Source organism: Apodemus sylvaticus, chromosome 1, assembly GCF_947179515.1.
Source record: "Apodemus sylvaticus chromosome 1, mApoSyl1.1, whole genome shotgun sequence".
Lineage (NCBI taxonomy): Eukaryota > Metazoa > Chordata > Mammalia > Rodentia > Muridae > Apodemus > Apodemus sylvaticus.
The window spans coordinates 125,643,930-125,667,375 of NC_067472.1; the positions used below are offsets into that span (position 1 = coordinate 125,643,930).

General features: G+C 38.4%; 2 protein-coding genes across 2 annotated transcripts in view; one reads left to right on the top strand and one right to left on the bottom strand.

Moving 5' to 3' along the window:
* The window catches only part of Efl1 (elongation factor like GTPase 1), a 121,171-nt gene extending 120,430 nt beyond the window's left edge, over positions 1-741 (bottom strand). Inside the window, exon 1 of the mRNA XM_052159492.1 lies at positions 669-741. The gene's annotated coding sequence lies outside the window, so the exon portion shown is untranslated. The remainder of the gene's footprint in view (positions 1-668) is intronic.
* Saxo2 (stabilizer of axonemal microtubules 2) lies at positions 101-19,856 on the top strand. The gene is made up of 6 exons (XM_052185888.1): positions 101-124; positions 532-761; positions 886-954; positions 3,415-3,594; positions 4,304-4,506; positions 18,494-19,856. Exons 1-6 carry the CDS (start codon positions 101-103, stop codon positions 19,435-19,437), a joined length of 1,650 nt encoding a protein of 549 aa, XP_052041848.1. The 3' UTR covers positions 19,438-19,856.
* The last annotated feature ends 3,590 nt before the right edge of the window (positions 19,857-23,446 follow it).

The window sequence follows — 23,446 nt, forward strand, 5'->3', positions numbered from 1 at the left end:
ACAGGATAAAATCGTTTAGGCCCAAGGTGCATTTTAAAGTCCACGCATGCTGCTGACAGTACTTGTGGAGTGCGCTGGGAGTTTCTGGATCTGCGGTGCGATGAATCACGCAGTTGGGAGCCAGGTACAGAGACGCCCTGCTAAGTCACACTCACACTCACACTCTCTCTCTCACACACACACAGGTACAGAGACAGACGCCCTGCTAAGTCAGTCAGTCTCTCTCTCTCTCTCTCTCTCTCTCTCTCTCTCTCTCTCTCACACACACACACACACACACACACACACACACACCCTTCCCTACTTCGGCTCCTCCAAAAGTCTGTCGTTCTGTCAAGCTTGATGGCTTTTTTTGACATAAGAACTTCGGCTCTGTGACTGCTCTGAGTGTCCTTAAAAGTTTTGGATCACGTGCTTATGAACACAACAGGTGCACGACACATCTTCTATCCCTCTCTCCAATTAAAAAAAAAAAAAAAAAAAAAAGCAAATCGAGGTCTGCATGTCCTTCCTCCTTTTGGGTTCCCGGAGTCGCTGCCGCTGAGGGTACCGGGTCCCTATGAGGTGCAGTCGCTCGGGACCCTCCTCGACCAGCCCTATCGACCTGACCCCCCGGGTCTCCGTCACCGTCTGCTCGCCGGCGTCCCTAGCAAGTGCCCCCCACTCACCGGCTCCACGCCGCACCTCACCCACGCTTCTACGACTCCTGGAGTGGCTCAGACCGGAAGCCGCAAGAGCCGGGGGGCGGGGCCTGTGGGCCTGTGACCTCTGACCCGCGCGCGTCTAGAACGCCACCGGAAGCTACGTCGATTCCCTTCAAATTGGAGTTCCGCGGTCTCCTTGACGACGGCAGACGCTGTAACTGCTCTGAAGTGCCTGCTGAAGCCCTGCGGAGAAGGACGCTGGAGCAAGGAGCATGAGGAACAGGTGTCTGTGCCAGATTTGTACCTGCGGGTAAGAAACGTCCGCCCGGTGTGGCGTCGGCTGAGCCGCGAGCCCCGCTCACACCTCTCCGCTCACACCCCCTAAGGACTCCATGGCCTGAATGGGAAGACCCCCTCCCCACTGCTTATGCTCTGCTAAATGCACCCCTTTTCTCTCCTTGGCTGGCCCCTGAGGCTAAACTTCTCTTCTGTGCAGTCCCTGAGGCTTCCTATCCCGAGATTTAAGCTAAAATACAGTTCAGATTAGCTAAGTAGTATGAGCAAACGTGGCTGGTAAGTGATGGGATCACTCACCAATTCTTTTGGTTAACTTAAAAGAACGGTGTGCATGGTCTTTAGTTTGCCATCCAGACCCTTCCATCTAAACTTTATTTTATTCCCGCCCAGGCAGCATTCTCTTGAGGCCTTTCTGACCAAAAAAAAAAAAAAAAGAAAAAAAAAAAAAGTCCTCACCCTAAACCTCAGATTTGATTTGTAAGTCCTGCCTAACAACCTTACACCACCAATAAACACATTCTTCTCTTTCCTCAGCCTTACTGTTGCCCCAGGGATTAGATCACCTTTGCTAAGTAAATATGAGCAACGACAAGCCCTTTTTGTATTTCTAATCCCCTTCTAAGGGCAACCACCTACAACACATTTTGAATGAGCGCAGTTTCTCTGCCTCCTTTGTAATAAACATTGTTTGTATATTTGTATGGATGGAAACATAACTTTTAAGGCTTAATCTGTAAAATCTGGTATGTAAGAAAAAAATGTATTTGAATTTGAATTTATTTACAAACTAAGTTATTGTCCCATCCACCCATCAGGAAATTCATTCTATTAGGAACTTTCCATTCTTCCAAAATAATATCACTATCTAAGCAAATATCACTATCTAAAGAGCATGGGTATTAGCATGGCTAATAACTTCTGCTGAAATGTCCCTTGCAAAAGCTTAGTTGACTGCCTTTAGTTTTATACAAGAATCTTTGACAAAACGGGTAGTCACTATGACATACATAGTTCCACCAAGCCAATGGTTTAAAGCTTTGACTATTCCCGTGGTGCACTGCCTCAAACTGGGGCAAAGATTCTTCACCATCACCCCTCGCCATACCACCTCCCATCTTTTGCCTCCTGTCCTGTGGGAAGGAAGATCTGTTCCTATTCTTTTTGTTGTTGAAGGCTATCTCTTAGATACATTTGCTCCACTGTGGTAGCAATACCAGTCACAAACAGAGGAGGAAAAGTCTGCTTGGGCATACAGTTTCAGAGGGTGCAGTCTCTGGCAGTTAAGCATGGCGGAGTTCTTGTTCGTCGACTGAACAAACGTGAAGCAAACCTTTTTACATGCTGGCAGACCAGGGGTAGAAAGCCTTTGGCATCAAGAGCCAGGCTCTAATCTTACAAAGGCTGCTGTTAGTCACTTATGTCTACCAGGTAGATGCCAGCTTCCCAGCGCCTTCCAAAATGTTTCCATCAGCTGGAAAGCAAAGGTTCAAAATAGGTGAACATTTCAGATTCCAACCATAATGCCATGTTTTTTCTCTCATGGAACTAAAATTCAATTCCTTTGATCTTCCATTAGGGACAACAGATCTCATCATTTCTGTGAGCTGTTTTTTCAAAAAGACAGAAAAATTTAACAAGTATAAACAGCTATAATTGGCAGCAAAAAAGCAGAAGAAAGAAACTTGTCTTTTAAGGATTGCACATGTTAGACTAGGCGGATTTTGCTTTCTTTTACAATTTGCTTGTACCATTCTGTCTTAAATTTGTCCACAGTCTTAGGTAAGTTATATTGCGAATGCATTGTTTTTGTAGACAATAAAAACATTGACAAATTCTAAAGTTTTGACTTGTGTTTTGTTACTCAACGCAGCTCTATCAGAACTTTTATATTTACATGACCTATGTACTCTGCTCTGGGTTTTCAAAGTATCTTGTGGTCCACATAGGACAAAATCACTTCAGCACTTTCCCACAGCCTCAGTTGAAGCAGACATTGTGAGTCTCATGAGTCTTCTGACTTTAGAGTTTCTCAGACACATGGAAGAATAAAGGAAATGTCTAACCAAGATGTTGCACAGCAACTCCCAGCTCCTATCTCTCTTGGCCTCTACTGTATCCAGTTCCCTACTCTACCACAAAAAATGGACTCTCTGCTCTGGCTCCTTCCTTTTGTAGCTATACTATGATTCAGAGTAACATGTTAGTATCTGTTGAAAACCTGTTTGCCATGCATCTAGGAAGTTCACCTGCTAGCTCTCCTGCTTCAGTAGTGTAAAGAGGTAGCTAAACGCTTATGAACAGAATCATTTTGCTCTAAGGCTTCACTGTGATTTATCATTTTTATAAACACCAGTGCAGAGGGGAAAGCTGCGCTGATGCTCAGAAGTCGTGTCAGTCATGGGACTGTGAACATGCAGTGGCTGCTCAGGATGGTTTCCAGGAAAATAATGCTGCAGCTTATTTGTTTGTACAGACGGCATCGTTGTCCACGTGGAATCACAAGGGTTTATGAGCATTCGGGCATATCTTGCCCCACGACGGAGTATTTGGAAAAATATCCAAAATATGGCGATGTTCATCCACCTCAGAGTCTTAAACCAAAGCAAGGATTTCAAGCATACCATGGTACAATGGAAGGAGTAACCACATTTAAGTAAATATTGAGAAACTGCTCATTTTTTGCCCAACTCCTCTGGTCTTAATAAGGTTTTCTTACTATTTAAGTTTAACTAGCTATTTGACTTAAGTTTAACTAATTTGAGAAGCAAGAAATTAGTTCAAAACTTGAGAAAAGCAGAAAGATAAAAATTAAGTTATGTTGGCAAATAGAAAACAAGATGGCTAGATTTCCATGGCTAGGGCTTCTGATAGATCCAAAATCTTGGAAAGGCCACAAGAGCCACATCTGTCTGAGCCAGAATTGGTGATCAATTGGACAATAAGCAGGAAGATATTGTGACTTCCATAGGAGGAAACTTTGCCTAAGTACAATCAATGTGGGTGAATGTGACTTTTGGAAAAGTGGCTACAAAGCTAATATTGACAAAATTTTCAGCTTATCAATGTTTTCTCTTCAGATTTCCTTCTATATTAGATTTAAAAATTCACCTACTTGAGAATTTTACTTAAGATCAAATTGAAAAGCTGTTATTTCAGTTTTTAAAAACTAGGATTTTTCACATTTTAACCTGTCATTGAATAGAACCTTATAAAAGAATTCAATTGTTTCTTTCAAATAATCAACTAGTATCATTTAAAATCTTTATATTGTTCAAATAAGATAAAATTGAAGATTTCAGTGCTGAAATAAGACAGAAGAGCCAGTAGGCTGTGTTTCACATATATACATGTATATATTTCAGGTCAGATTATCGCCCTTATGAAGTAGTCAAGCAGCCTCGCCACATGCCTGAAGAATATAAACCCAAACAGGGGGAAATTGATCTTGGTACTACCTACAAGCGAGATTTTAATCCTTACAAAGTACAGCCTGTGGTAAAAGCCCGGCCTGTGGAAAGACAACAGCTTAAAAAAGGAAAGTTGGACACTGTCCCAACTTATAAAGGTAACCTGTCATTGTAAAAGCAAAGGGATCTCAAACTTAAAAATACCATCTTTGACCTTTACAACCAAATTGTAATCTTCTTGTATTGTAATACTTAGCCACAGTGGCTAGAAAAGAACATTTTTCTTGTTCAGTTGTTCCAAAAAACTGACTCATGGGAGTTAGGAATCCTAGACTCTGCTCCAGATGTGCCCCTAAGTTGTCTATATCTCAAAGACTGTGAAAAGCAAAGGGTATCAGTGAGCAAAGGTATATGTTACACTTGTCACTTTGTCACAGTATTGTCCTTTCACCCTGTCCTTCCTATAATGAGTTGAAACTCTGCCAATGTTGGAGTGGTTGAAAAGATAAAACAGCAACTGTCCTTTGATTCAAATTCCAGACCAACCTGTAAAACTATGGAATTAGTAGATTGGCAACTGGAATATTATTTTTATACTCTGAAGCAGGGGTTCTCAACCTCCCAGTGCTCTCATCCTGTAATGTTACTCATGTTGTGGTGATCACCAGCTAAAAAATATTTCTATTGCTATGTCATAACTGTAATTTTGCTACTGTTATGAATCATAATGTAAGTAGTTTTGGAGACAGAAGTTTGTCGAAGGGGTAGCAACCCCCATTGGGAACTGCTGTCCTTAAGGCTAGATTGGAGGATAAAGGTCTGACTGATGAACAGATTATTCTCAGAACAGGACTTCAGAATAAAATAAACATGCCCGTTCTCTGACAGACAGTGCCAGGTGACAATAGATAGGGTCTCCTTCTCTAAGCTTTACTTGCAGTAGAACAGGAGCGAGAACTTTCCCTTCATTAGCAGCATACATAAAAACATGAAAAAAAAAAAAAGCCTAACAACTGCATGGCCTGTCTTTTTCTTTTTTCACCAAAACCCTACATGATTTAAAAATTTTAAAAGACTTATCTCGTGGAAGTCTTCATTTAAAAACAGACCATCTTGACATGAGCCTTTCTCCTCCCTTCCCTTAGTAACACAGCTGGACATGCAAGCTTATGTTCTTTCCACTGCCCTGTGAAATAGCTGAGTGTGTATTTCAAATAGAAAACCTTTGCAAAGGTAATGGCATCGATAGTTTATTAGGTAATAGCTAATGACTGCTTTTAAGACTTTTACCATTAAACAGATAAGTGCAAGGTACCTATATCCTGGGATCTCATGGGGAAGTTAGGAAGAATGTTCTTTCTGGATTTGAAAAACTGAATGAACTATACATTCACTGCTATAGAACTAAGAAGTTATAAAGACTGTGAATGGTAAGTAAGTATAATCAAATATAGCGAAACAAATTATTAAAATACTGATATGCATAAAAGATAATTTTGACATAAAAGATAGTCAGTGAAAGTTACTTTACTTTGACATTTATACAACCATTGTCATTTTTCTTCATGTACTATATAGTAAAGAAAGTAATATTGATGTCCCTTGATGCTATATGCATACATATAACATACATTATAGTGTTCCAAGTTTTCAGGCATGAAACAACAGCCTCATCTGTGCCTAATTTTGTATGATTGTGATTCTCTGTGTATAATTCTGAATACCTTAGTAAGAGCAGGTATCTATAAGGTCTAAGAGTAGAGGACAGAGGGAAGACAAATTCAGAGAATGTTGTAAAGGGGGAACAACAAGTAGATTTGCATTATGAATGCGAGGTTTCATGAAACAGAAATTTGTCTGTCCACAGCTTAGAAATTCATTGATATTAAAATATAAATGCTGGAGTAGATCACAGTAACTTGTACTCTCTTCTGCACTTGCTATTATAGAGAACAGAGGGTGACTCTCCAGAGTCACTGCTGACATTCTAAATTTTATAGCCAATAACTAAGGAAGTAAAAAAAAAAAACTCTTTTAAAACTGTAAATTCTTATGAAAACTGTAAAACAAGGGTGAAAGAAGTGGAAAGCTATCTTGTATCCATGGATTGAGAGCAATAGTATCACTGAAATGTCTTTGATACTCAACACAGCAGTCTACAGCTGAATGCACCCCCTATCTAAATCTCAGTGACATCTTCTCAAATAGAAAAAAAAAAAAAAAAAAAAGTTCTAGAATTCATCGACATCGCAGAAGACTAGTAGCCAAAGAAGTTTTGAGACCAAGTCTGAGGTGTAAAATTTTGTGGTTTCTAATTATTTTATAAGGCTACCATCAAGAGGATGGATACATAGACCCATGAAACAGAAACAAGGGCTCAAAAATATATATAAGGATATACAGCCAACTGTTCAACAGGGACCTATAGATACACAATGGAAACGAATACAGTCTCTTCAATTAATGGTGATAGGAAAACTGGGTAGCTCCCACACCAAAATAATAAAATTGGATCTTTATATCACATAAAAAGTTAAAGGAGGTGAAAGGCTTAAATATAAGACTTGAAACTGAAAAACCCCAAGAAGAAATGCTGACTTTAGGATTTGATTTACATAGGATGCCAAAAGCTCAGACAACATGAGCAAAAAAAAAAAAAAAAAAAAAGTGGGATTACATAAAACTAAAAGGCTATGCAGCAAAAGTTAAACAGCTACCTATAGATTTGTAAAATATATGCAAATTATGTAGCAGATAAGGGATTAATATTCAAAACATAAGGAACTCAAGCAATTTAGTATAAAAACCAACTTTATTTAAGAATGGCCAATGACTGAATAAAAATTTTTCCAAAGAAGAAACAAATGACCTACAAGTATGTGAAAAGATATTCTAGGTTCACTAAGATAGGGAAATGCCAATGAAAAACAAAGTAAGATTCACTCCACATCTATTCCATTGCAAATTATTAAAGAATCCTTGCTGATAAGAAAAAAGAACGTTTTACTCCTTTGCATAGGAATGTGAATTAATACAGCTATTATTGGAATATCTAGAAATTCCTGAAAAAATTAGAATTTCAATGTGATCCAGCAAAATCTAATCAGGATTTATAACTAAAGGAAATGAAATCATTACCTCAAAGATAGGATATGCATTCTTAGGTTGATTCTAGCATTACTCACAACCACAACATCTTCTTAATAGATGAATAGTTAAGCAAGTCAAAAGTTACTGCAGCAATTCGAAAGTTTGTACTTAGTCATTGGTAGTTGTAGCATATGTCTGTAACTCCAGCAATTAGAAGGCCAATAGAGGATTCCCAGTTCAAAGTCTGCCTGTCCTGTAAAGTTCAAGGCTAGCCTGGGTTAATGCAGGAATAACTGGTAGCAAAACACATATTTGGTAATATAGCCCTTCAGGCTGCCCTATAAATGTTCCTAAGATTAATGATTATTCATATATGGGAACATGATATATTCCTATATATACTAAAACTGGTATAAAATGAACCAAAACTGATATAGTGGTGGGGAGGTGGGGGGTGTTTGTCTTCAGTGAAGCTTCTATAAGGATCAGATGAAGACTCAGAAACTAGGATGAACTCTAGAAATGCAGGTTGATATCATAAGAAAATGGAATATAAAAACCTGTACTAATCCAAAAGAATGTAGGCGACAGGTAGTATGGGATGGGGAAAGAACATGTGAGGGAAAGCAAGTAGTAATATACTCAGCTGAAGCCCAGCTAGACTGCTGGCTGCAGTAAATAAAATTTAGAGTGGTTTTCATACACTAACAAGAAATTTACAATTTTATTTCAAGAATTTAGAATGTATACAAATTGTGATTTTTTTTTTTGAAAAACAGTTTACTAAAATCAGCTCGGTTCTCAACCAAGGAAAAGATAGGTAGGTAGATAATATATAGAATCAAAAATGTCTATGAGTCATTTAGAAAGCTGAAATCAGAAGTCCACTAACAGAACAAAAGCATGAATTTACTACAGAAGAGGCATCAATGCGAAGTGATTATTGCAGCTTGGAGACAGGAGAAATGAAACAAGAAGCAAAACAGAACTTCTTACCATGAAAGGATGAGCTGTCCCTGGGAGTAAGTACTAGAGACCTACCATAAAGGGACAGGAGCATTGCAAAGCTGTGCCAGGGCAACGCAGGATAGATGAAGCTGGAGAAAACAACAGATACCCATCCCCATACACAGGGCCACACCATCTTACTTGAGACTGAGTAACATCAACTGACTGTTGGGAAAGGGCAGGATATGGAAATACATATTTCCTGAATTATAAAAATATGAAGATGGAAGAGATGAGAAACTTCCCAGCCAATCAGCCACCAACCTGAACACAGAAATAATACCAAAGGCATTTGAATATCTGCTGGATTGGACCAAACCACACTGAATAAAGCTCTGGCAAAATGAACATGGATTCATTTCTGAATATAAATGTTATTGATGTAAGTATCTATAGTACATATGACGTCCAATTTTCAAATTACAAAAATGGGAATGAGAAGGGGAAAGGGAGTGCTTGTAATAAAACCATAGGACAAACCCAAACAGAAAAGGAGCTAGATATTGGATCTATTGGGGAATCCAAAAGGTTAAGACTGATGGAAGAGACAAAAGCTACAGAAAGGAGGATGTAATAACTACAGAAAATAACAGATGACGATGCCTTGTGTAGGTGTTGCAATAGGTAAGAGTACGCTCTCTGGGAGGAGCAGTGGACCTCAGATACATCTATATTAACTAAATGTATGGAGAGGAAAGCAGCACAAAGTACACCAACCACATTGAACCCTTAGTGAAAATATCCTGCAGAAAGTAGTTTTCAGACAAGTGAAAAGAATTATCAGTAAATGTCATATGAAGTTTTAAGAGAAATGGCATATGAAGCAACAAAAACTTGGCCTTCATAAAGAGAAAAATGTCCTCAGAAATAGATGCTGAAGGACACTTTGAGGTGAGCCTAACATACCTGTACTTGAAACATCAGAAAATGGGAAAGAAAACAGAAAACCTGAAGCTTTAATAGAAAAAAATTTCCAAAAATGAATGATATCAAAATATGGACCTGGAAAAGCTTTAAAAACCCAAGCAGGTTACATTTATAATTTAAAATTAGGTAGAAACATGCAGGCTGATTAATGTGAAAGACACTTTATAAATCTAGGCATGGTGCCACACGCCTATCATACTGCAAGCAGAGGCAGAAGGAATCAGAAGGTAAAGACATCTTTGCCTATACAGTGAGTTGAAGGTCAGCCTGGGCTACATGAAACCTTGTCCTTTTTTTGTTTTGGCTGTTATTTACATTTCAAATGATTTCCCCTTTCCTGGATCCCCCCCTCCCCGAAAGTCCCATAAGCCCTCTTCCCTCCCCCTGTTCCCCCACCCCTTAACATTTCCCTGTTCTGGTATTCCCCTATACTGCTGCACTGAGCCTTTCCAGAACCAGGGGACACTCCTTCCTTCTTGTTGGACATCATTTGATATGTGGATTGTGTCTAGGGTATTCCAAACTTCTAGGCTAATATCCACTTATGAGTGAGTGCATACCATGATTGATCTTTTGAAACCGGGTTACCTCACTTAGGATGATGTTCTCCATCTCCATCCATTTGTCTAAGAATTTCATGAATTCATTGTTTCTAATGGCTGAATAGTACTCCATTGAGTACTATACCACATTTTTTGTATCCATTCCTCCACTGAGGGACATCTGGGTTCTTTCCAGCTTCTGGTTATTATAAATAGGGCTGCTATAAACATAGTGGAGCATGTACCCTTATTACATGCTGGGGAATCCTTTGGGTATATGCCCAGGAGTGGTATAGCAGGGTTCTCTGGAAGTGTCCTGCCCAGTTTTCTGAGGAACCGCCAGACTGATTTCCAGAGTGGTTTACCAGCTTGCAATCATCCCACCAGCAGTGGAGGAGTGTTCTTCTTTCTCCACATCCTAGTAAACACCTGCTGTCTCCTGAGTTTTTAATCTTAGCCATTCTGACTGGTGTGAGGTGAAATCTCAGGGTTCTTTTGATTTGCATTTCCCTAATGGCTAATGATGTTGAACATTTCTTAAGGTGCTTCTCAGCCATCCGAAGTTCTTCAGGTGAAAATTCTTTGTTTAGATCTGTACCCCATTTTTAATAGGGTTATTTGGTTTTCTGGGGTCTAACTTCTTGAATTTTTTGTATATATTGGATATTAGCCCTCTGTTAGATGCAGGATTGGTGAAAATCTTTTCCCAATTTGTTGTTTTGTCCTTTTGAAGGTGTCCTTTGCCTTACATAAACTTTGTAACTTTATGAGGTCCCATTTGTCAATTCTTGATCTTAAGTCAAAAGCTATTGGTGTTCTGTTCAGGAACTTTCCTCCCTGTGCCCATGTCCTCAAGGGTCTTCCCCAGTTTCTTTTCTATTAGTTTCAGTGTGTCTGGATTTATGTGGAGGTCCTTGATCCACTTGGAGTTGACCTTAGTACAAGGAGATAAAAATGGATCAATTTGCATTATTCTGCATGCTGGCCTCCAATTGAACCAGCACCATTTGTTGAAAAGGCTATCTTTTTTCCACTGGATGTTTTCAGTTCCTTTGTCGAAGATCAAGTGACCATAAGTGTGTGGGTTCATTTCTGGGTCTTCAATTCTATTCCATTGATCCACCTGCCTGTCACTGTATCAATACTATGCAGTTTTTAACACTATTGCTCTGTACTATTGCTTGAGGTCCAGGATACTGATTTCCCCAAGAAGTTCTTTTATTGTTGAGAATAATTTTAGCTATCCTGGGTTTTTTGTTATTCCAGATGAATTTGAGAATTGCTCTTTCTATCCCTATGAAGAACTGAGTTGGGATTTTGATGGGGATTGCGTTGAATCTGTATATTGCATTTGGCAAGATGGCCATTTTAACTATATTAATACTGCCAATCCACGAGCATGGACGATTTTTCCATTTTCTTAGGTCTTCTTCAATTTCCTTCTTCTGAGACCTGAAGTTCTTGTCATACACATCTTTCACTTGCTTAGTTAGAGTCACACCAAGATACTTTATATTGTTTGTGGCTATTGTTAAGGGTGTCATTTCCCTAATTTCTTTCTTAGCCTGCTTATCCTTTGAATATAGGAAGGCTACTGATTTGCTTGAGTTGATTTCATAACCAGCCACTTTGCTGAAGTTGTTTATCAGCTGTAGGAGTTCTCTGGTGGAGTTTTTTGAGTCACTTAAGTATACTATCATATCATCTGCAAATAGTGATAGTTTGACTTCTTCCTTTCCAATTTGTATCCCTTTGACTTCCTTATGTTGTCTAATTGCTCTAGCTAGTACCTCAAGTACTATATTGAAAAGATATGGAGAGAGGGGGCAGCCTTGTCTAGTCCCTGATTTTAATGGGATTGCTTCAAGTTTCTCTCCATTTAGTTGGATATTGGCTACCGGTTTGCTGTATATTGCTTTTACTATGTTTAGGTATGGGCCTTGAATTCCTGTTTTTTGCAAGACTTTTAGCATGAAAGGATGCTGAATTTTGTCAAATGCTTTTCAGCATCTAATGAAATGACCATGTGGTTTTTTTCTTTGAGTTTGTTTATGTAGTGGATTGCATTGATGGATTTCCGTATATTGAACCAACCCTGCATCCCTGGGATGAAGTCTACTTGATCATGGTGAAAGATCGTTTTGATGTGTTCTTGGATTTGGTTGGCAAGAATTTTATTGAGTATTTTTGCATCTATGTTCATAAGGGAAATTGGTCTGAAGTTCTCTTTCTTTGTCAGATCTTTGTGTCATTTTGGTATCAGCGTAATTGTGGTTTCGTAGAATGAGTTTTGTAGTGTTCCTTCTGTTTCTATTTTGTGGAAAAGTTTGAAGAGTATTGGTGTTAGGTCTTCTTTGAAGGTCTGATAGAATTCTGCGCTGAAACCATCTGGTCCTATGCTTTTTTGGTTGGAAGACTTTCTATGACTCCTTCTATTTCTTTAGGGATTATGGGACTATTTAGATGATCTATTTGACCCTGATTTAATTTTGGTGTTTGGTATCTGTCTAGGAAATTGTCCATTTCCTCCAGATTCTCCAGTTGTATTGAGTATAGGCTTTTGTAGTAGGATCTGATGATTTTTTTGGATTTCCTCAGTTTCTGTTGTTATATCTCCCTTTTCATTTCTGCTGTTAATTTGGATACTGTCTCTGTGTCCTTTGGTTAGTCTGGGTAAGGGTTTATCTATCTTGTTGATTTTCTCAAAGAACCAGCTCCTAGTTTTGTTGATTCTTTGTATGGTTCTCTTTGTTTCTACTTGATTGATTTCATCCCGGAGTTTGATGATTTACTGTCTTATACTCCTCCTAGGTGAATTATATTCTTTTTGTTCCAGAGCTTTCAGGTGTGCCATTAAGATGCTAGTGTATGCTCTCTCCATTTTCTTTTTGGAGGCACCCAGGGCTATGAGTTTTCCTCTTAGCACTGCTTTCATTGTGTCCCATAGATTTGGGTATGTTGTGCCTTCATTTTCATTAAATTCTAAAAAGTCTTTGATTTCTTTATTTTTTTCTTTGGCCAAGGTATCATTGAGTGGAGTATTGTTCAGCCTCCATGTGTATGTGGGTTTTCTGTTGTTTTTGTTGCTATTGAAGACCACTCTTACTCCATAGTGATCTGATAGGAGGCATGGGATTAGTTCGATCTTCTTATATATGTTGAGGTCTGTCTTGTGACCAATTATATGATTGATTTTGGAGACGGTACCATGAGGTGCTGAGAAAAAGGTATATTCTTTTGCTTTAGGATGAAATTGGTCCAAAGCTTCAATTAGTTTCACTGTGTCCCTGTTTAGTTTCTGTTTTCCTGATCAGTCCATTGAGGATAGTGGAGTGTTGAAGTCACCCACAATTATTGTGTTAGGTGCAATGTGTGCTTTGAGCTTTAGTGAAGTTTCTTTTACAAATGAAGGTGCCCTTACATTTGGAGCATAGGTGTTCAGAATTGAGAGTTCTTCTTGGTGGATTTTTCCTTTGACCAGCAAGAAGTGTCCTTCTGTGTCTCTTTTGATGACTTTAGGTTGAAAGTTAATTTTATCTGATATTAGAATGGCTCCTCCCGCTTGTTTCCTGAGACCATTTGCTTGTAAAATTGTCTTCCAGCCTTTTACTCTAAGATAATGTTTGTCTTTGACACTGAAGTGTGTTTCCTGTATGCAGCAAAATATAGGGTCCTGTCTGTTAGTCTATGTCTTTTTAATGGGTAATTGTGACCACCGATGTTAAGAGATATTAAGGAATAGTGATTATTACTTCCTGTCATTTTTGATGTTATTTTTTATATTTGAGTGGTTATCTTTTTTTGGGTTTGATGAAAGAAGATTACTATCTTGCTTTTTCCAGGGTGTAGTTTCCCTCCTTGTATTATAGTTTTCCATCTATTATCCTTTGTAGGGCTGAATTTGTGGAAAGATATTGTGTAAATTTGGTTTTGTCATAGAATATCTTGGTTTCTCCATCTATAGTGATTGAGAGTTTTGCTGGGTATAGTAGTCTTGTTTGACGTTTGTGTTCTCTTAGAGTCTGCATGAGATCTGCCCAGGATCTTCTAGCTTTCATGGTCTCTGGTGAGAAGTCTGGTGTAATTCTGATAGGTCTTCCTTTATATGTTAGTTGGCCTTTTTCTTTTACTGCCTTTAATATTCTTTGTTTAGTACATTTGGCATTTTGATTATTATGTGGCAGGAGGTATTTCTGTTCTGGTCCAGTCTATTTGGAGTTCTGTAGGTTTCTTGTATATCCATGGGCATCTTTATCTTTAGGTTAGGGAAGTTTTCTTCCATAATTTTGTTGAAGATATTTGCTGGTCATTTAAGTTGTAAATCTTCACTCTCATCTATACCTATAATCCTTAGGTTTGGTCTTCTCATTGTGTCCTGGATTTCCTGGATGTTTTGGGTTACAAGCTTTTTGCATTTTGCATTTTCTTTGACTGTTGATTCCATGATTTCTATGGTATCTTCAGCATCTGAGATTCTTTCTTCTACCTCTTATATTCGGTTGTTGATATTTGCATCTATGGCTCCTGATTTCTTCCCAAGATTTTCTATCTCCAAAGTTGTCTCCCTTTGTGATTTCTTAGTTGTTTCTACGTCTGTTTTTAGATCCTGGATGGTTTTGCTCAGTTCCTTCACGTGTTTGTTTGTGTTTTCCTGTAATTCTTTAAGAGATTTTTGTGTTTCCTTCTGTCTGTTGACTCAATTTCCCCTGCATTTCTTTAAGTGATTTTTGTGTTTCCTCTTTATTGGCTTCTAACTGTTGACCCATGTTCTCCTGAATTTCTTTAAATGATTTTTGTGTTTCCATTGTAAGGGCTTCTAACTTATTCATGTTCCCCTGTATTTCTTTAAGAGATATATTTATGTCCTTTTTGTGTTCCTCTAGCAGCATCATGACCAGTGATTTTAAATTAAAATCTTGTTTTTCTGGTGTGTTGGGGTATCCAGGACTTGCTGTTGTTGGAGAATTGGGTTCAGATGTTGCCACATTCCCTTGATTTCTGTTAGTAACGATCCTATGTTTGCCTTTTGCCATCTGGTTAGCTCTGGCATTAGTTGGTCTTGTTGTTACTGGCTGGTGCTTGAACCTCCTCTGAACCTGTAAGGCTATTTCTGCACCGCTGGATGACTGGGTTTCCCCTGGCACAGACTGCTGATGTGCTGCCCTCCTCTTGGGTACCCTTGGAGCCCTGGTGTGTCTTGCGCCAAGCAATGCTATACTCGGTTTGTCTCTATTAACCTCGTGCTGCCTGTCTGCTCCATCAGGGAGCGAAAATGGAGGATGCTGCAGGGATCTTTTCCAAGCACTGATCACTCTGCAGGGAAATGATCCCTGACAGGGTTGGCCCACAGATGGCCCACAGAGCTACCCAGGCCCTGGGTACAGGCAAAAGCCTGACAGGCTGAGAACCAAGTGATGTTAGCCTCAGGCTATGTCTGTGTACCTGGCGCTGTCTGTTATATCTCTGGCATCTGGGAGCCGAGATAGCAGAGTGCCCCTCTAAGTGCTGGTCAGTCTGCAGGGCAAACAACCCCTGACAGGGTTGGCACACAGATGGCCCACAGAACTGCCCAGGCCCTGGGTGCAGGCAAAAGCCTGACAGGCTGAGACCCAAGCGATGTTAGCCTCGGGCTATATCTGTGTACCTGGGAATGTCTGTCAGATCTCTCTCGAAACCTTGTCTTGAAAACAACAAAAAGAGATTTCACCTCACACCAGTCAGAATGGCTAAGATAAAAAACTCAGGAGAAAACAGATACTGGTGAGAATGTGGTGAAAGAAGAGCACTACTCCACTGCTGGTGGGGTTGCAAGCTGGTACAACCACTCTGGAAATCAGTTTGGCAGTTCCTCAGAAAACTGGGCATGATACTACTGAATGTCCCCGCTATACCACTCCTGGGCTCCTGATGATTCCCCAGCATGTAATAAGGACACATGCTCCACTATGTTCATAGCAGACCTATTTATAATAGCCAGAAGCTAGAAAGAACCCAGATATCCCTCAGCAGAGGAACAGATACAGAAAATGTGGTATATTTACGCTATGGAATACTACTCAACTATTAAAAACAATGAATTCATGAAGTTCTTAGGCAAGTAGATAGAACTGGAGAATGTCATCCTGAGTGAGGTGACCCAATCAGAAAAGAACACACATGGTATGCAGTCACTGATAAACAGATATTAGCCCAGAAGTTCTGAATACCCAAGAAACAATTCACATATCAAATGATGCCTAAGAAGAAGGAAGGAAAGGCCCCTGGTCCTGGAAATGCTCAGTGCAGCAGTGTAGGGGAATACCAGGACAGGGAAGTGGAAAGGGGGTGATTGGGGAATGGGGGAGGGAAGAGGGCTTATGGGACTTTCAGGGAGGGGGGGATCCAGGAGAAGGGGATATCACTTGAAATGTAAATAAAGAATATATCTAATAAAAAAAAGAGAAAACTACAAAAAGATACATTAAACAAAGAAGCAAACCAAAAACAAGAGTAAGGACTAGGACCATGGAAACCAGAAAATAATGGAGTTACATCTTGAAAATGCTGAAAGCTAGGTGGAATCCACCAAGCCCACTGAACCCCTAGTGAAACTATCTTTTATAAAGTCTTTTTCAATCAAGTAAAAAGAATTATCAGTAAATGTTATATGAAGTTTTAAGAGAAATTCTTTAGGCAAATAAAGTTTGAAGTAAAGAGAAAGAGTCCTCAGAAATAGATGCAATTCCAATATAGTATTTTTCTGGAGCAAAAAATTCTATCAACTTTAACTGTTTTTTAAAAGCTCACCATAAAAGTACAAAGTGGAAAAGGTAAGATTTGCAAATGTGCTGTACCTTAGTTGTTACTCCTCAGCCATGTGCTGTGTAACAATTCAGTCAACAGAATGCTTTTACAACCATCGTTCACTAAAATCATATCATCTAGTGAGACTGGACTCTGGAACACTGATGTTCCCATAGAGAAAGAACGATAAAGATAAATCTCTCAGTATGTCCTCATTGTTAAGGTGCAAAACTATGTATGTAACTCAGAACAATATTACTCAAAAGTGGACTATGATTTATTAAAATTTTATATCGTAAACTTTAAAGCAAGATTAAACAAACTGGCCTGCAGGCCAAAACCAGCTCCCTCCCCCAATTTTCTATTTATGACTATGACACTCCCATTCTTTTTCATTCTACCTATTCTTGCTACCTATTCATACTTCTGCATTCTTGCAACTTGCAATTCTTGCAAGAACTTGCAATTCAAGAACTTGCAATTCTTGATAGAATTTAGCAGTTGCAGTATGCAGTATACATTTAGAGACTTGTGTTTAAGCTTCAAAGCCTAAGATATTTCCTTTCTGCCTATTACAGAAAAACATTTGCCAATACCTGCTCTGTAACAATTCTATTACTGAGACTGAAACTTAAAATTATATGTATACTCCTTTACACTGCCTTATCTTCCCCCTCCATATTCTTGTTTGCTTTTTGGAAGCCCAAGTTTCTCTGATATTGAGAAATACTTTATTCTATTCATCCACATATTCACCTAACATCAGCATTGTTTTTCTCCTAGTCACTTTGGCAGCAAAGACTTTCCTAGTATGATGGTGTCAAACTATAGATGTTCACCAACATCTCTCATTTCCTTTTAGTTACTGGGAAATAGTGCTATAATTATAATCTGTAGTTTCTGAAGAACAGAGATTCCTTCATGGTAGCACAAAAAAAAAAGATTCATGAGATTTGGAAATGGAAAGTTGTCAGGTAGAGAGGGAGTTGGAGGGAAGTACTTTGGCTAATGAGTATATGATTTCACCCATAACATCTTTGCTTCCTTCATACCTCTTCTCTGTTGCTATCCTAATGACTGGCCTTCTCCAATTCCTTATTTCTTTGTTTTTATACAAGTCTACAAGTATATGGCTTCCATCTGCCATCAATCTAAACACAACCTTATGCAATTCTAGTATGTTCTTCCATCTGGTTCTTGGTTTTCAACCTTAAAGTCACAAATTGGTCTAGTTCATCTCTACTTGCCATGTGGCTTCATAGGATCCTGGTAACTTAAAGACTGTCTGATTTTTGGCTGGGTTTCCACTCACACTAAACATCAGTAGCTTAATAATTTAGTCTGCAATTCAGCAGGAATATCTAAGAATGAGGACAGTTTCTCTTCCCAGCTGGTAGCCACATTGTAAACATTCAAGGTTTAACTATTCTAGTTGTTATGCCCTGACTTTGGTTCGAATTCTTACCATATATAAACTTGCTTTTTTATAAATTAATATTTGGTATTTAAAGATCCTTTTGGAGTTGCTATGAATTTTACATTTCTATTTAGCTTTCTATCTACAGTCAGGTTCACATGTTTCATATGCCCTTGTATGTAATCAGAAGAATCTGAAAGTAGAAAATGATGGACCAAAAAAAAAAAAAAAAAAAAAAATCAAATGTGAGAAAAAGTTCATACTTGTTCCTAGTGTTTGTGGATTTAAAAGAAATCAGAAGATGTTTGGCAAAGAGAGACTTGAAACTAGTTTTTTCCCTCAGTATTTAAAAATATTTCGTTTGTTCTGATTTTCAAGATGATTATAGATCTTGGGATATTCAGAAATGTGAACTTTGCAAACCAGAGCAAGCTTACCATCCCCCAGATGTGAAATTCGGAAACTCAACTACATTTCAGGATGACTATGTTCCCCGGGAGATTCAGCCTAGGCAAAGCTTTAAGCCCGGCTCTGCAGTCAAGTGTTCAGTGGGCCCTTTTAATGGTGATACAAGTCATCGTCGAGATTATGTACCCCATCAGCTAGAAGTCAAGTTTGCAAAGCCAAAAGAAGTTTATAAGCCCACTGAGCAGCCTTTTGAGGATCTCACCACTCACCGGAATGACTTTCAGGGTCTTACTGGTGAAACTGCAAAAATCTGCAGACCTACCTATACCAGAGTGACTCAAAACATTCAATTTAAAGGAAGCACTGAATTCCGTGACAGTTTCCAACCATGGGAAATCCCACCACCCAAAGTCAAGAAAGTAGCAGAGTATGTGCCTCCTTCGGGAAGCATGCAGTTAACCACCACCAGCCACCTTGATTATGTTCCCTATCAGGCCAGCCGTGTTGTTGCCATTAGACCAGTTTCTCACAGAAGGCAAAGCAATCTTCCTTTCCAAGGAAAAAGCACCATGAAGGAAGATTTTCCAGCATGGGAAAATTGTCGTCAAGGACTTATTAAGCAGCAGCAACAAATTCCCAACCCATCTGGAAAATTTGAGGGTTTGAGCACTTTCAGATCTCACTTTGTGCCACATGAATTGATTCCAACGGAGAGCTGCAAACCTTTAAATGTAGCTCTTAGGAGTTCAGTTCCACTTGATGATATCACCATGTATTCTATGCAGTTCACACCGAAGAAACAGGAAATCTGCCCAGCTAGCTATCCTTCTCCTCCTGGTTATATATTTGAAAATACAAATTCCCAAGGACATAAATTCTTTCGCAAGATTGTTCCTGCAGTGAAGGCCTTTTAGTAATGTTTAAAAGAAAGCTAACGAGAGTTTGATTTTTAAAGAGAAACCACAACTTTTATAGTAAAAAAAAATTATGAGAGCTATAGAATTTCACTTTTAGCTTTTTGAACAAGTTGGAACATAAAGATCAGAATTGACAAATCCATTCTTTTGAACCAAGGTCGTCCTGTTTAGCACAGGCTACCCTGGAACTTGCAATCCTCTTGTGTCAGTCTTTGGATCCAAGATTGTTCTTTAACAGGCATTTCTGAAGACTAAATGATGGGCCCACTCGTTTACACATGCTGTCTCATAGCTTTTTCTCCATCTGGTGTCATGTACATCTCATTTTACACTTATGAAGTTATTCAGCTACTCTGATCATCATTTATCAAGTACATTGGGACTGTCTAGAACAAAATTGAAGATGAGATATAAATTACTCTTTTTCAAAATCCAGGTTTTACTCATTGATTCATTGATTCATTCATTCATTTATCTTCAACACATCTACAGAGCATAGGACAAGTCAAGTTTTGGTTGATGATGTCAGAAACTACTGCTTTGTTCCTTGCCCAGTTCAAAATAGCAAGAGACACTGTGGCTTGAAGAGGAAATGTCCTATAGGATGGAAATCAGAGGACCAGAGTTCAAGTACTAATGCCTTCAGTTTGTATTTGAGCTACAGTTTCTGCCTACCTCACAAAAGTTTGTTGGGAGCGTCGAATTGTATAATACATTTGAATACATTGTAATGGGCTGTTAAGAAACCTTCAGATAATTTTTTGTACTTTTTCATTTTCAAATATGGGTAGTTATAAACTTAATACTCATTACTTGGTCTCCATATAGCAAGGACTGTAAAATAACCTAATTTGCTTTGACTTTTTGAGCAATATGTGTTTGTAAGAGGCTTCTGCCCACTATAGCTTCATAAACACCCTATAGAAAATAGAGAACCCAGATTAAATACTTGGATGCAAATGGCTATGTTTTCAAAAAGAAAAATATTTGCTGAAAAAGTTGTAGGCAAGACTTTCAGTTCTTACAAAATCTTCAGGATAAACCAAGGTATCTGTTGGTCCAGGGGCCACATCCAGAAACACTGTTCATTTATAAGGGCCATAACCACCTTGTTCATGACTGAAATTATAAAGTGTAAAGAAGGAAGGGGTCCAGTGAAGGACCTAGAAATAGCATACTATACTTATAAATGTTGAATGCTTCAAGTGAGTGTTTTAATAAATGATCATGTATGGAAAATAAGATTGACTTTAATTTAAAATGAATTGTAATGTTTTCATAGTTGTTTAAGAATATTTCTGAGAGTTAATTCAAAACATTTAATAATTATTAATTATTATTTAATAATTATTTTCAATTAATTTAAAGTAATTCTCCATATTTGCACTTATTATAAATAGACAATATATGAACAATTGTTTTGTGTATAATCTGATTAATAAAATGTATTTATTTTATGAAGTCATTTCTGTATCATTTTATTTGAGATAGAACTTCTAAGTAAATTCCTAGCTATATATACCTATACATGATTAGATAAAACTATTTTAAAAATAGAAAATACTATTACAATAATCAAAATTAAAAATATGGTAATACTTCACCATTCTCACCATTCTAGCCATGTTCCAATGCTTAATATTCAAATCTCTCATAATCTGATGTGATTGGTCTCCTCTTTGATCAATGGTTACCCTTAAAACATCTACTGGCATTTTTTGAAACAGTTTTCCTTAAACTAAGAACACTGGACGTACTGTCTTGTCTCATTGTAACCTAACATAATAGGTATGAGAATAGAGTTTGGAACAGAGCATAGCATAAGACATTCAACTGGGAGTTCAGAATCCTCCTCCTTAAGGAATGTTGGCTGAGTTGAATCCTGAAAGATAAATAGGAAAAAATAAGGGCGAAGAAAATTGGGAAGAACCAAAAGCAAGTTGGAGAGGAAAAGGTTTATTTCATCTGACAGCTTATAGTCCATCATGAAAGAGATTCAGAGAAGAGGCTCAAGATAGGAACTGGGAAAGAGAAATTGAAGCAGAAGCCATAGGGAGAACATAACTTACGTGCTCCCATGCTCCCATTGTCTTGCTCATCGTGCTCTCTTATGCAACCTGGAAGCATAGCCTTATGGGAGGCACTGCCCACAGTATTCTAGACCCTTCCACATCAATCATTAATCAAGACTGCTCACAGATATATGCCTATGGGCCAATCTGATGGAAGCATTTCCTCCACTGAGAGACCCTCTTCCTCTAACTTTTGTTTATATTAAGCTAATAAAAAAAGTTTGTGTTAAACTGATTTAAAAGAAAAAAAAACAATTTTTGTCTAATTGCTTTTCTTCCTTCCTCTTTCCTTTTATTCTTCTTTTTTAAATGTTTTGGTTTTTGTTGTTTTCCTGCTTTCTTTTGAGATAGGAAACAGGGAAGGGAGAACAGAAAAATAAAGTTGAGTGATTAGTGAAGTGGGGAGGAACAGGGAGGAGTTGAGGACAGGGAAAGAATAAGATCAAAATAGGCCATATAAAATTAAAAGAAGAAAACTAAACAGTAAAATTGAACCCTGGTCAATTTGGTAAATACATTACTATTAAATGATAACTTGTTCTTCCTTATTTATTCCCAAGATGTCATTTATATCACAATATAAAATATAGTGCAACTTTAAAAGTCCCATGCTCTTTATAAATTCACAAGTCTCTTTAAAATACTCAGCATCTTTTTAAAAATCCAAAGTTAACTATGAGCTCCTGAAAATAAAAGTTACATGTTTTTTTATTCCCAGAGGAAAGACCCAGGGCAAAGTTACAAAGAAATCAAAGCAAATCCAGCATCCATCAGTATAAATAGCTGAATGCCCAATGTCTTGGATTCACTCATGATCTTCTGGGCTCCAACATTGTCTGACTCTGTCTGCACCATACCCAGCTTGTTGCATTGGATCAGGCCAACTCCACTCCAAACCTGCTGCAGTCCTTGATCGTAACTTGGGTTTTTCTAACTGTAATATTCTGGGGTCTTCTATACTTTTGCACATTCACCAGTGGCTTCCTGGCCTCTACACAAGGGCTCCAAGCTTGATGCCAAGCCTTAGTCTTTCTCCCAAACTCTTAATTCTCTTCCACTGTTCCAGAAGCTGCACTTTGGCCATTGGTCTCTCCTGGGCTCTCACAGGGCCAAGCCTCAGCTGTTTTCTATGACCCCTTCTGTCTTGCAGCTTCTAGTGTCCAAAACCAGCACCACATGGGAACAACAACACAAATTACAAAAAGCTACAATTGGCACCCAACATGGGACTGAAGAAAAAAGAGAGATTAAAAGACACGTGGCCACCATCGTGACTAGGCAGAATGGAAAGTTTTATTTCAAATTCAGTAGAACAAAAAGCAGGAAAAGAAAGGATGTATACTTTGAAAAAGCTGACAGTGTTGACTGAAGCTGTTCTTTGGACACCCCTACATGGTTTTTAGCAGCATTTTCCCCTTCCATTTCATCATTTTGGACTATTTTGTTTATATAAGCTAAGCAACTGGAAAAAGGCAGGTGAAATTAGAGAAAACACTTACTGAGCAACTGGAAAAAATACAGGTGGAAATAAAGAAGCTTGGGAATAAAAATGAACATCAAAAAACAACAAAAAAGGGAGAACAAATAGGTTCATGCCCAGTGACTGAAACAGAGAGAGGGAGTTTAACTCAGAAAGAGGGGAAGGAATTGTGTCAAAAGGCAGTCGAGTCAAAGAAATGAGCAAGTAGAAGGACGGTCAGACAAGACAGCTTTTTTCTCTCCAGGAAACAGGGTTAAACAACACTTTAGGAATACCTGCACTCCTTGGTCAAAAAATCACCAGCAGCATTTACAGTACTTACCCAGCAAATGTCTGATAATAGGGATAATCCACAAAGTTATTTATGACAAAATAGGATGGCATCCCATAGAAATGACAGGGTTTCTTTGTATAGCCCTGGCTATCCTGGAACTCACTCTGTAGACCAGGCTGA

Bases quoted from the DNA above. Each gene is read 5' to 3' on its own strand.
- Saxo2 (XM_052185888.1), top strand. From the start codon at position 101: ATGAATCACGCAGTTGGGAGCCAG. The intron at 125-531 runs GTACAGAGACGC...GGGTTCCCGGAG, and splicing joins ATCACGCAGTTGGGAGCCAG to TCGCTGCCGCTGAGGGTACC. The intron at 3,595-4,303 runs GTAAATATTGAG...TATATATTTCAG, and splicing joins GAAGGAGTAACCACATTTAA to GTCAGATTATCGCCCTTATG.